The sequence below is a fragment of the Opisthorchis viverrini genome, assembly GCF_000715545.1.
Source record: "Opisthorchis viverrini unplaced genomic scaffold opera_v5_105, whole genome shotgun sequence".
Classification (NCBI taxonomy): domain Eukaryota; kingdom Metazoa; phylum Platyhelminthes; class Trematoda; order Opisthorchiida; family Opisthorchiidae; genus Opisthorchis; species Opisthorchis viverrini.
Genome location: NW_008751759.1, coordinates 136,661 through 150,220, shown reverse-complemented (window position 1 = coordinate 150,220; position 13,560 = coordinate 136,661). Strand labels below are relative to the sequence as shown.

The 13,560-nt window shown below is 47.4% G+C and overlaps 1 protein-coding gene across 1 annotated transcript in view; it reads left to right on the top strand.

Annotated features, from left to right (window-relative positions):
• Nucleotides 1-660: 660 nt before the first annotated feature.
• T265_05451 (hypothetical protein) overlaps nucleotides 661-13,560 on the top strand; it is a gene marked incomplete at both ends in the record, with an annotated part of 54,169 nt that continues 41,269 nt past the window's right edge. The window contains 5 exons of the mRNA XM_009170462.1: nucleotides 661-705; nucleotides 740-893; nucleotides 926-1,013; nucleotides 1,060-1,272; nucleotides 10,612-11,025. Coding sequence (XP_009168726.1) covers nucleotides 661-705; nucleotides 740-893; nucleotides 926-1,013; nucleotides 1,060-1,272; nucleotides 10,612-11,025 — 914 coding nt within the window. The remainder of the gene's footprint in view (nucleotides 706-739; nucleotides 894-925; nucleotides 1,014-1,059; nucleotides 1,273-10,611; nucleotides 11,026-13,560) is intronic.

Genomic DNA, 13,560 nt, shown 5'->3' with positions numbered 1-13,560 from the left:
CATGGAGAGTGCGTCCATCAGATGAGCCCTGGATGGGTAAAACTGATCATAGCCTGTAGAATAATGTGGAATGAATAGCGTGTTACGTTGTATGGAAAGAAACCAATGTAGGCAACAAAAATTACAAAAATGGTGACAATTCAGAAAAAGGAAAGAGGTAATAGAATTTCCCCTTTCATGCTCATATCTGCGGTTGACTTGTTCCTTTATGTACTCCTCCTCGCTTCACGCGCATATTGGCATCTTCCTGCAGCTGCATATAGCAGTGTCGCAAAAGGACTTCCTTACCTGTTCAGGAAGGAACGCAGCCACAGAACTTCTCACACTGGTGGCCTGAAGCATCATGTAATGAGAATTGAGACGAGTCTGTCAGGTTGACATGATAATACAACGCCCAGTCTGGGACCAATGGCAGATAGGTCCGAATTGTCTTCAAGTTTATCTTAGTTTGTAGCGGGACAAATAACGAGTGGAGGCCCCCAGTTCTGGGCAAAAAATGGACTGAATGCTAGCGGGAGGTTTGAAATTCGGCGCAACTTTTATCCGCCTCTCCTTTATCCAGTACACGTGGTATACGAACGTGAGAGTATGCCTACAGACCGATCATCCCATTTTTAGCGCTCGCCCGAAATGTAGACGAGAGATAGTATTTGATACTTAATGGCTTCGAACCCCACACCGGCACCCGCACTACTGATCGTCAAGGTTGGTGTGCCAATATTCGTTTAGTAGGTTCCAGAACCTCGATGATGATGCCTCGCTTTGTATACAATCTCGAATGGGCATGACTGTCACCGAGTTTATGAAAAGACTTCGGGAACCGCAGACGAAGCCGTACCCCGGTTCGGAAGTGTCACGCAACAACTTCATTTGGCCTAAGCATACAGATTATGGTAATATCCTTCCATATTTTGTCACCTTGTAGAAATTTGTGACCCTACTAGTGCTGTCTATCAACGTGATTCCAATGACTGCAGCTGGTCTCTTCGTTTCCGTGCGCTCGGATGCTACCTGTAGGTTGTCTTACAATCTTAATTCCTGTAGCCCACCGCCAATTAGGGCAGCCGAACCAACCGAACCTCCCAGGGGACCTCGTACACCTCCACTATTTCCCAATAACCAGACAGTTGAGGAGCCATCTGCCAAGCCCTTGACACACCCGAAGCCATCTGTCAATGGGGAACAATGGAAGACGCTTCTAAAATCACGCTCATCTATGAATTCCTTCCATCGTCTTTCTTCAGAAAACATCACAGCAGAACAACATCTCCAGTGAGTTTTTGGTTAATCCTGTAGTCAGTTCCCATTCATTTACTAGCCAAAGTGCGCTCGCTTTTTGCGCTTTATTCAACAACCGTGATTGCGCAGTGGACTCTACTGGCTCACTTGGCTGGACTTGACGCAATTAATATTTGGCTCCAGCACGCGTGCGCTCAGATTCTGTACCCTTTCCTGGTCACCTCACTTACAGTGATGCAGAGATGTTTGAAGTGCCCACATTAAGTGTGCCAGATCTGTCTTACCTCCGTGATTTGCTCGTCCGTATACCCTGTTGAACATAATTTCCGTGTTGTATCACGTCCATATTTTATGGATGGTCCGAAATGCATACACTGTCAACTTATGTGGTCGGACACTACAAAGGTGCTGGGTTGTGTTTTCGAACGTGCTTTAGAGCCTAACGTTCGATCGACACTAGAACTTCCCAACTTCGACAGCCACCCAGAGCTTGTGAAGTCTCATAGGCGTACTCTTCCCTCGGACCTTCACTTCTATTCAGTTTGTAGGAAAATTGGAATTTGTATACTGGTGCAGTATACATTCATTCGGTTGTTCGTATGTCATGCACTTCCCAATGTCAGCTGAAAAGCAACCCAATGTCCACTCGAATTACCGTGCTGTACACGGACGTTGAAAAACCGGGAGCTGTCTGGACCGTTGTCCTCAAGAGGCTGAATCAGCCACTAAACCCGAAAGCCAATTGATACGCAATTTTAGACCCCTTTCAAATTCGTATGAAGTAAGTGGCTCTACTAAGGGGTGGCAGAATTATTTGATGTGATGGAAGCTTCTGCGCTGTATCGCAAAATATTAGGCTAACTAGCTGCCCGACGGCCTTAGAAAAAATCAGTCGAATGCATGATTTACGGTTCTTTCACACCGGTGTCATCTCTGGTTCTGGACTGGGTATCCTAGCTGACGGTTCCAATCGCCCCCTAGACGCTCTGGACGTGACTCACCTACTCGGCTTACTGTGATGGCTTAGCCTAATTATACCGACGGCCGTACAGTTCAGTCCTTCAAGAGCCAGTCCCACTGAGCGAGTCTAGGACAATTAACCGGACAGAGTGATGTCCGTGTTACGTATTTCAGGATAAGTAAGTGGATTGAATATAAATTCCTACGGTGCTTGCGATCGTAAACTTCACAACTGCAAATAACCTTATGGCACATCTGCAGTTGTATGATACCACCAAGTCACCGTGCGTACATCAGAGTGGGTAAGCAAAAACAATCCATTGCTTGTCTCTTTTTCTCTGTCACACAATCCCTTGTTCCGCTCCCCACTATGTTGCTAGCAACATTTTTGTAGACCTCTTCTTGGGCGCTGACATCCGTCCGCATCCATTACCGTTAGCTGCAAAATTTACGGTTAACTCGGTCCTCCCGGTCGTGCACACTCTTCAAACTCAGTCGCTCAGTTTACCTGACAGGCTCCAACTTTCACACTCTGGAACAATCTTAACAACAAATTCTCAATTGTGCGAAAGATTCATCTGTTGATACGTGCCCTCTATTAAGCAACGATTCAGGAGCCAATCGTAGTTGGTCTAATCTGCGAACTGGTGTCATCTGGTTGCGCACCTACAGCTATCCGAAGGCCATCGGGGACGTTGTTGTCTTGATTCATCATGTGGGGTCTCTGCTTGATTTCATTTTTGTTGAAAACCGCCTTTTTTGCAGCTTTTTGTTGTGTCTGACAGAATACTTCAAAGGCGCTGATAATCCCTGACTGCTTATTGTATCCGCTCGAGCCTCGGCAAGCTGCATCCCATACTGTCAAAGGCAGTTGTTTACGAACCTTTGGGCGCTTTATCACAGTGAGCTAAAATCTAACATCGTGGTTGCTGTGGATATATTAGCACAAGCACGTAGTGAGACTCAATTGGGTAACCGTTGTAAACTGGAACTGAGACGCACGCCTACTGCGGTTACATGCTGATCGAAGAGTGTTCCTGTGCAGCACTGACTTCGAAAATAATCGAAATTGTCCGGTTATGTGATGCTCTGCATATTCGAATCAAATCCAGGCGCATGTAGACCGCATCGCCATCAGCCGCAGATGGCGTTGTTCGATTGCTGATTGCCGCTCGTTTTACAACAATTATGCGGATTATGCCTAGCATGGTTACGCAGTTATCCGTTGCAGCTGTACGCTTTTCGGGGGTGCGCAAGATGCGCAACCTCGGCCGTTACTGCGGACCGAAATTATCAAAGGCACCTACTGAAGTCTCTCTTGACCAATCTATCTTCTGATTTTGACTCTGGCTGGAAAGTATTCTTCGCAACCCTCAGGGATTCTGGACGCTCTGCTTGTGGTGAGGCGCAACTAACCCTACCCATAGACTGGATCTCAAGCAAGACCTCAACCTTCCTTTAGGCGCTGACACGCTTCCTTGCTAGCCAAGGGTACATTACAGCTGGACGGATTGTCAGTCAGCTTAAATACCCGCGTTGGTCAAGAAGTTTGATTGGCCAAGAAAGCTTTGAAGAAGTGGAGGAAGCGAGAAACTCTGAGGGTTTGTCGAAACCATTTAAACGCATACGCCCTGACCTGATGCCACCTGGTCGTGGTGGTCAGGCTTCTATTGTGCAAGGATCCTGTGGTGAACGGTGTTTATTTGTCGTGTCGGCATCCCCTCCCTGACAGATAGCAGTGAGGCTGCGGAGGACGGGTTTTATCAAGCTGTGTCACGACTGCTTCATTCATAAACAATCACAGATATTTAAATCCTAGCGGGTGATATGAATGCTCAAGTGGGACGACTCAGTTTTGAAGCACACCTGGATTGGAAGATTTGGAGTCGATGCTCAGCGAACGGGTAATGGGGAGCGACTTCCTCATTTACGTAGAGATCATCGTCTGTTCCTGGCCAGTACAAACTTCCAACACAAACGCTCACCTAACACAAGGTAGTCGTGGACTCAGCTGTACCACGTGGCCATCAATTACCGACGGAGAACCTCAGTTAAGGATTTTCGTTCCTTCTGGATTACGCAGCTTGACTCTGATCATGGCATCGTGCTAGCCTGTTTATCACTCCGCTTTCATTCAGCGTTACACATGCCGAAGGAGAGCTGCTCCGTTCATCAGCTACGTCAGGTTTCAGTAGCTGATGAGTATCGAGCTGTTCTGGCTAGAGAACTACTGGAAATGCACAGTCATATAGGTGAAGATTGTTTGGAGATTGAATGGAAGTGAGCTGAAGAAGCTATAATCTCAGCTTTCGGAATTGTTTGTCCAGGCCATCTGACTCGACTAAATAAACACTGAATATCATCGAGATACGCAGCTCTTACTGCAGTCGGAAAGGCCATACCCGCAACTAGCGAATATGATCGCACACGTAGATCCCCCAAACACCGGATAATCAGGAGCTTGAAGAATGACAAGGAACGCTGGTGGATTTCACAGGCCCAGGAGATGGCGAAGGCTTTCGCTACAGACAACAGCCGCGCTCTATTTCAACTGATTAGACCAATCAGTCAAATGGAGACAGTCGTCAGTGAAACATTATGCGGAAAAGCTGGAACGGCAACTCATTTTCTCAATCGTTGTCTTGAGCGGTTGGCTGAACACTTCACAGGATAGTTCAAGTGTTCTCCTTCAACACGACCGCTGGAATATCCCGGTGGGCCCGAATGCAACATTGACACCAACCAGACAGCAACTGAAATACAATGGGAGATATCAATCACCAGGCGCGACAAGACACCTGGTGCCGATGGTTTACACCCCGCACTCTTAAAAAAAGTGGCGAGGTCCTGGTGAATATCCTGACATCCGCACTGCTGAGGATTTGGAACGGAAACAGAATACCAGCCGAACGAAGCTCCTCGACCTTCATCACAGTTTTCAAAGAGAGTGCAAGAACGTCTTGCGAAAACCATCGTGGCATCAGCCTGGTGTCCATCGCATCTAAGATGCTCTCTGGCGTTATTTCACGCAACTTGATCGATTTTCGAGAGGGACACTCATAAAAACCATGCTAGGTTTCACCCTGGCCGATGATCCATCGACCCTATCTCTGCCTTGAAACAGTTTCTTGAACAGCGCCACTCCTTCAGACGTCCCACGTTGGTCGTTTTTTCTTTACCTGAAAGCTGCTCTTGATTCTGTCAATCGTCAAACCTTGAGTTTCCCTTCCAAATTTAAATCCTCGATGAGGGCTCTGTGTGCGAACTCTTGTGGGCGCGCATGAGTATACGACTAGCTATCGCCTAACTTTACTATGTCCAGCGGTGTAAGACAAGGCTGCCCTCTCTCACCTTTCCTCTCCAACTTTGTTATTGACGTGTGGCTTGAAATTTCTCTGCCTGCCTCTGAACCCTCGAGGCTCGAAATGCTCCCGAGATATTCGCTCAGACATTGAGTATGTGGACAATATTGCTTCTCTTGGTTTAGATCGTTCAAAAAGGCAAGCCATTTTAAATGACTTAAACAACTCTGCCGCACGTTTTGGCATGCGCTTTACACTTGCTAAGTTTAAAGTGCTATTACAAGACTAAATGGGACCAAGCCTCATGTTTGCAGGCAAGCCGATCGTTGTGCTTAATAAACTGGTTCACTTGAGAAGCTGTATAAGATGAGAGCATTTCTCGAGTATGTGAAGCCATGGTAACCCTTACCTATCTCCGGTACATATGGCGCCGAAGTGACGTGAGTTTATCAAGGGCAGAGTCTAGACTGCAGCTGTGCGATACATACTGCATTATGGATCAGAAACGTCTTTACGCACAGAGGGCATATGAAAGATGTCAGTGTTTGACCTTCGGTGTCGTAGTATTTATCAGGTCTGGTGGGAACATTGGATTAATAATGCTGAGGTACGCCAGTAGTGTTAGGAAGAAGAAACTCTCCCGCGATGGATAAATTACTCACGCTTCATGGATTGCGCTGATTAGGACATGTGCAACGGATGCCAGAAGATCGTCTGACCCTCAAAGCCCTTTTCGCCCACCACTATGCTGAGTAGAAGCGACCGAGAGGTGGGTAACGAAGTATAAAACCACAGATCAGTGAACTTGGGTCGGCAACTGCCGCCTCCCTGGATGGGAATCCGGAATTCGACTCATCGATGGTTAGTGGCACTGAGAGAAATGGTTCAATCGCGCAGTCACTGGCGCCCTTGCATCTAAGTTGTCGCCTTGAGTGCGTAGTTACCCTGTTCCCCAACTAACCAAACATTCATATATGTCCCAACCCCCACCCCTACTTCTTGATGATTGAAACTATAGCGGCTGGAACCAATGTCCCTATAGTACGCGGTTTATAGATGATTAATTGATTGATTGAGCGAAGTAATCAGCTAATCTTTAAATGAGGGCTTTTAAGACCTTGGGCCTAACACTTGAAACAACAATTCAAGTGACCATCCACTAATCGGTCGGATTCCTGGGTCATAACGAGGCCTCCAACGGTTGACTTGGGACCTCTGCGCAACCGAGCTAGCCTTCCGGACAAACTTTCGCTCGCTCTATGTAATAATGATGAAATCTATCACTTTTTACCTATCTTAGTTGAATCTGCATGAATGAAAAGGTTCATCCCAACCAACTGTTGTGGATCACATCCTCACATTATGTCAAGTGTTGAAACAACGCTCCACAAAGAGACACCTCATACTTATTTTTCCTTAAATTCAAGGGTGTGCGAGGGTAGGGTTTGAGATGGCTCAATGGTTAAAGCGCAGACCCACTGACAGCAATCGGTCACCGAAAGGGTGCTATAGCTTTTACAATTTTATTTATTTGTTTAGGGGTGTGCTCAACTCTGTGGCCCAATCAAGGCCTAATGATCCGCATTTGTTACATGGATTTCGTGTGGAGCATGAAATGTTATAGAAGACACTACAGGTTCACACGTTACCGTGCGTGTGCTGTGTGTGAGAGCGAAGCGTCTGTGTTGAACACTGATGTTATGATGTCGAGGGGGCGAGATGGCCCAAGTGGTTAGAGCGCGAATTTACTAACTGAAAAGTCCGTGGTTGGAACCCGGAATTTCTCTGTCTAGGCTCGGACAACCTGGCAGTATCCCAGCCCTCGTGCAACCTTCGGGTGGCGTGGCATTTGGGCACCGAAAGGATGCTACAGCTAAAGGTTATACTTTCGATAATGATGATGTGTATCTCCTTACACATGAGCAATTCCACAGTAATTTCCATCGAGGTTAACTCGAGATAAATAACTGTTCAGAGCTCAAACTTATGGACACCTCACCTCTCTGGACATGGACGACCTGGCAGTAGCTTATCTCTTGGGTGGCTTGAAAGCTTTGCGTCGAAAGGATAAACAATCAATCAATTTATCAGCTATACACCGTATGCCATAGGTATATTGGTTCCAGCTGCTACAGTTCTGATCACCGGAAAGTGGGGGAATGTAGGACATACAGCGAAGCCTTGGAGGCGATTCCGTGTTTGGTTGGTTCGGGAATAGGGTGACTACGCATTGAAGTCGATAGCTTTGTTGCACGAGCGCCTCTGTGCAATTGAGCCATGTCTAGCAATGTCCCCAACTTTCGGCCGGTTTCGCCTTCATCCAGGAAAGTGGTGTTTGTCGATCCGATTGAGTTTACTGGTTCGTGTTTTCATAATTCGTTGCCAAGCCATACGCTGCCCGCCTCTCGGTCGCTTTGCGCAGGGTCGGGTGAAGAAAGCTCTGAGTCATGGTCCTCTTGCATCTGGAGTACACGTCCTAACATGCGTAACCAATTAGGCGTGAGAAATTCATTCGTCGCTGAACAGCTCTTCCCGCCTAAGACCATCTATTGTACCTCAACATTACAAATCCACTCTTCCTACCAGACCCATCGAATGCCTCGGAGACACCGATGGTCGAACAACGATAGTTCTCTGTTCGGGGGCCAGCCGTCCCTAATAACCGAACAGCACATCATTTGGACGGATGTGTCACGTGCAGGGCACGGGCCAAACGAAGGCATGCCCTGATTGGTTAGAATGCCAGCCAATCCGGACCGAGCATCCTTGACTGGACTCCTCTCGCCCCCTCACGGTGCTTCTAGCACGACCTTGTGGAACACTCTGTGATTACCCTATAAATACAGATGTAGTTATTCTCCTTTTGTCTCCATAACGGGCTGTCTAGAGCTACCGTGCCTTTTTGATATACCATAGTGGGCGGAGCAGGAAGCCAAGGGACCGAGACAGAGTTGCATTACCGTACATCAAGACATAACATTTTCATACTCAGAGACCATGTTTCTTATCCACAAAGCAACATGGATCTCACCGCCGCATTGTGTGCTCTGCCCTTGACAAGCAAATCGATGTCACGTCAATGCCATTGATGTCGGTGTTTTGCAAAAGCGAATGTGTGGATGCCTGGAACGCTATTCACGGTATTTCACCCAAAAACCGATTTCGATAAAAAATGGTAACTTTCTTTTGCTCATATAAAACGGACCCAGAACCCCGAAAAATACCATTTGCTCTTACAATTCTACGTTTGCTTCTTCTTTTAACCCCCTCCCACCCGGCAGCCACTCGTTGTTGACCAGGTAATTATATAGTAGTATAGTATTAAATATTCCTTCAACAGACCTATGAGATCGCCAAATAACTACAAGACTTGTTCCCTGACTTTGTCTTCTTACGTGGAAGTCTATTCGTAATGCTTGAGTGATTCCCTATTTAGTGTTTAACTCCTATTCGGCTTGGGAGTGTCCTCATTGCCAAAAATCTATGTTGGTCCAAGCAGTTAGGCATAAACTACATCCCAGGGCACTGATCCTGGCTGCTGTCTTTTGATCTGATGACAATAGGCGTAACTGGGAGAGTTTGGCGTCGTATTACTTACAGTATTTCAATGTACATATCTGACTGGAATGGAGACTGGGCTACGCGCCGGGTGAAGAACGCTACGAGCTCGAGATAGCTCAGTGGTTAGGGCGCCAACTTACGGACCTGTGGGTCCGTGGCCTGAACCCACACTTAGCATCTCGACTGCTTTTGTTTAGGCTTGGGCAATGTGTCACTATCTCAGCCCCCGTGCCTCCTTCCGTTGGCATGGCAGTTAGTCACTGAAATGGTGCTACAGATAAACGGCTATCGTTTATCTATTATTGAGCTGTTTAGCTATGTCGTTTGGTCAACCGTAAATCACTTTCGGTGCACAGTTGCCTTTCCAGCCGGAGTAGTCACAAGAGCTGAGGTACTGCCTGGTTGTCCAAGCCTTGACAGGGGCAGTCGAGATGTCGTGGTTGGGTTCCAAGTAAGGATCCTCCGGTAAGTGAGTTCGCCCTTGGCCACTGTGCTATCTCGTGCCGTATCTTCTCCCACAGTGCCTCTAAAAGTCCGTCTAGAGGCATGACTAAGGTTCCATACTACCTTGTGAAACAATGGTTTACTTCTGGATCACTTCGATCTACCTCATAGTTGAGCAAAATTGGACGCGCGGGACTGCCGGTTTTTGTGTGAACCAAAAAGTCTGACCATTGTTTGTTATTGGTAAAATGTCACGAAAATGTCATACTTGCATCTCTCAGCTGTGCTCAACTCAGTCATTGTGAATACCCTTGGTGATATCCGCCGTTGATATATATAATCCAACAAACTGCTCCGAAGGGGGGGGGAGAAGTTGACGAAGAGCACTGTAGGTTGCGTGAAACAACCCCATCAACCTTGTTCTGAGGATTGCGACTCAATGATTGCTGTATACACAATTCGACGTTACTTCTGTTGGGATTGACTAGTTACCGGCTTAGTGATGTGGTCGGTTGAAAGCGCTGTTGATCTGGAACATCCAAATGGCTTTGCTTCCGATAGGAATGAGTGCGGGAGAATCTACTGTTAGATTAAGTCAAACCGGCATGGGCTCGGGTTCATTAAGTAGAACATAAGGTTGATCGAAACTCGGGGACTACGCCTACCTGATGAGCCCCAAGAAGGGCGAAACCGGTCGTGGGCTGTCGGAGAGTTTTCAGCAACCTTGTGAGTAGTCTCCTTCATGAAAACTTGAAGTGTTTCGTCGTCACAACTAAACCGTGATACTTTCACAATGTGGTAGGTATATTTCGTGTGTGACCAAACAGGGATATATTTTTGTAGTTCGCTTGTTGTTAATATTTTCAAATAGCCAGTGATGGCACCCGATTTTGCATTTTTCCAACATATTTTGAGGTGGTGGGATGGAACCCATGAACATTGTTCTAAGTTGCTTCATTTGTGACGAGCTATCTGATCGTGGTTTTTGGTGATTTTCGAAGATTCACACATTTGTATCCGTCGGGTCTTCCGTTATTATGTAAAACTACGGCGTTGCATTTTTAGTCTAAAAAAATCGTACATTTTTTGTCGTTGATCCTGGTAGACTTGAGGAAGATTTGCAGCTGTCCGATAGCGAAGAGGAACCGGAGCAGACGGATCTCAGAACCCCTGCAGACAAGTTGCCTTCTCGTCCAGGTTCTAGACACCATCATCATGTTGTGAACACCACGCAGCTTCAAACGTTCCACTCCGCTGAATCTCCACGGTCCGTAGGTAACCAAGTTTACGGTAACCTGTCTCGACCTGTGCCTGTCGAACATCTAATCAATGAATGCAGCGAAATCCCCCCACCGTTTGTGAGTCCTCTGTCAACCATGGGTGACGAAGCTTTCGATTGTGAGCCGGCTGACATTGCCACTCACTTCGAAAACGAAGTTGTGATACAGTCGGATTGCACTGATCGAAAGGAACAGATGCTGCTTGACCGACCTGCCGAGAAATCCGGTTGTTCGGATTCGTAAGTCCCAGACGAACGTCATGTTCGCACACTTTTGGGTCTGACTTTTACCTACGAAGTAACTTTTGGGTCCGTAAAAACCTTAAACATGCACTCTCACTGGCTCTTTCCTCTGATGCTTTAATTAGCTGTCCATTTTCTCAATGGATATCTGTCCGTCCCTTAGCGTCTTAGAATCCTTGGTCCATGTATTTCCCATCGGTTTTTAACGGGACCCTTCTTTCCTTACGAGTATTTGCCTATTACCCACCAAAATTAACTCCAAAAAAACTGAGGCGACTCTCAGGCTAACAGGACAATTAGCGGGACCCACATGATCCTGCATGCAGGTGGCCCAAGTGGTTAGAACGCGAATTTACTGACCGGAAGGTCCGTGGTTCGAACCCGACCTCTGCCTCTCGACTTCCCTGTCTAGGTTTGGGCATCCTGGAAGTATCTCGGCCCTCGTGCTTCCTTCTGGTGGCATGGCATCTAGGCACCGAAAGGGTGCTACAGCTGGATGATTCGATTCGATTCGATGCAGGTTGTTGGAAACCTTTCAGGAAATGACATGCAATCTGTCATCTCATAAACAGACTGTCTAGTCAAAGTTCGTCTGTCCATGTGCGCATTACTTATATATCGGGTGAGCTTCGCAAAAGATGCTGGGTTCATCTCGCTGCCGATGTTCTACTCAGATGTGTTTATTTCAATGCTTTCCAGAGGTGTAGACACGTTGTCTTGATCGTTTACCCTTCTCCTTTCTCTGCGCCCTTTATTGAGGCTTTCCCCCTTCATTGTTCTAGGACAATTAAGCACCAGCATGTATTACTGATATCCCGCCATCAATGATCGTTATTGACAATGACAGCTACTGATCGATTGTTGCTCGGTTGGAGCTTCTCAACGGCTTTTCCACTGCTCCTGCATAGAAATAGATAACCCGGCAGTTTCTCAGTCATCATGCTTGCATGGCATGTACGCGCCGAAACGATTTGATATTTTTCTTTGCAATGCACTGCTATTGTCCAGAATGAGGGCACATTGGGTTATTTTGTGTCCTATTCGTGGTCTCCTGACGCTATCATCACCATCCTCATGATTAGCACCTCATCGTTGTCATCGTCGACGGCAACACTGCTGTCGCACACCAGTACACTGTCGTTGAGGCCGATTAGTAACCGCGTTTCTCTCAACTCAGTCGTTCAAGTGCCCCTCCCCCCGCCCCGAACCATACAGCTGTTTTACCCTTGTGCGTGTCTTAGAAACTCGTGAGGGACTCGAATCCGCAACCTTCCAGACAGGAGTTTACACATCCTCACTCGCCATCACTTAGACAGGAAATGGGGCCACTCATCCTTGCGTCTTCCAGTTCTCTGCTGTTGACTAACTTCTCTACTTCAGACCTGTTATATGGGAGCCCCATGCGAATTGTCGGGTACTTTCCTTCTTCAGCAAGTTACTTATATTTTGGGGGTAGCAAGAAAAATTTGAAGTTTCGCGTCTTGTTTTTATCCTGCAAGTGTAGCCGAGACGACCGTATATCTGCACCCTCTTTACTGGGAGTCGTTAGCCATGGATATCTCGTATACGAAGGCTGGTCGAACCCAAGGCCTTCCGTCAAGCGTTTGAACACCCCAGCAGTCAGTGCTCCGGGCTGGTGAGTGGCGTGATTGGCTTCTCAGCACGGTACGACTTCGCTAGATCAGAGACATCAAAGCTGTCCACTACCTGGAAAGCGTCACTGCGTTGCTCAAAGTAAAAGAGCTTCGTTTTTTTTAAGAATTTTGTTTTGTTTTCAGTTTTTTGGGTATACAGTCGGCCTATTTATTGCTGGCTAACGTTTCGCTGCTGAAACAGCTTCGTCAGGCAAGGATGATTGAGTTTTAAAGAAGACGAAGAACTAGTCAGTAAAGTCTCTTGCAACCAGCCGACTATTCGAGCTCCAGAAATAAATCGAAAAAATCGTCCAGCTGTAGCGCCCTTTCGGTACCTAGCTGCCATGCCACCCGAAGGAGACACGGGGGCTGGGCTACTGCCAGGTCGCCTAAGCCTAGACAGGGGAAGTGGAGAAGCAGAGGTCCGGTTCGAAACACGGACCTTCTGGTCACTAAATTCGCACTCTAACCACTTGGTCCATCCAGAAAGCTTAGTGGCGAAGCGCGGTTGGACTCCATCCTTGACATCTCAGCTACTTCTGTCTGGGCTTGGGTAACCTGGCATTATTTCAGCCCGATTCTATTGGTTGGGTGGCCTGAAATTGGTCCCGCTGTAGCCCCCTTTCGGTCCCTGGCTGCCATGCCGCCCGAAGGAGACACGGGGGCTGGGCTACTGCCAGGTCGCCTAAGCCTAGACAGGGGAAGTGGAGAAGCAGAGGTCCGGTTCGAAACACGGACCTTCTGGTCACTAAATTCGCACTCTAACCACTTGGTCCATCCAGAAAGCTTAGTGGCGAAGCGCGGTTGGACTCCATCCTTGACATCTCAGCTACTTCTGTCTGGGCTTGGGTAACCTGGCATTATTTCAGCCCCCGTGATTCTATTGGGTGGCCTGGCG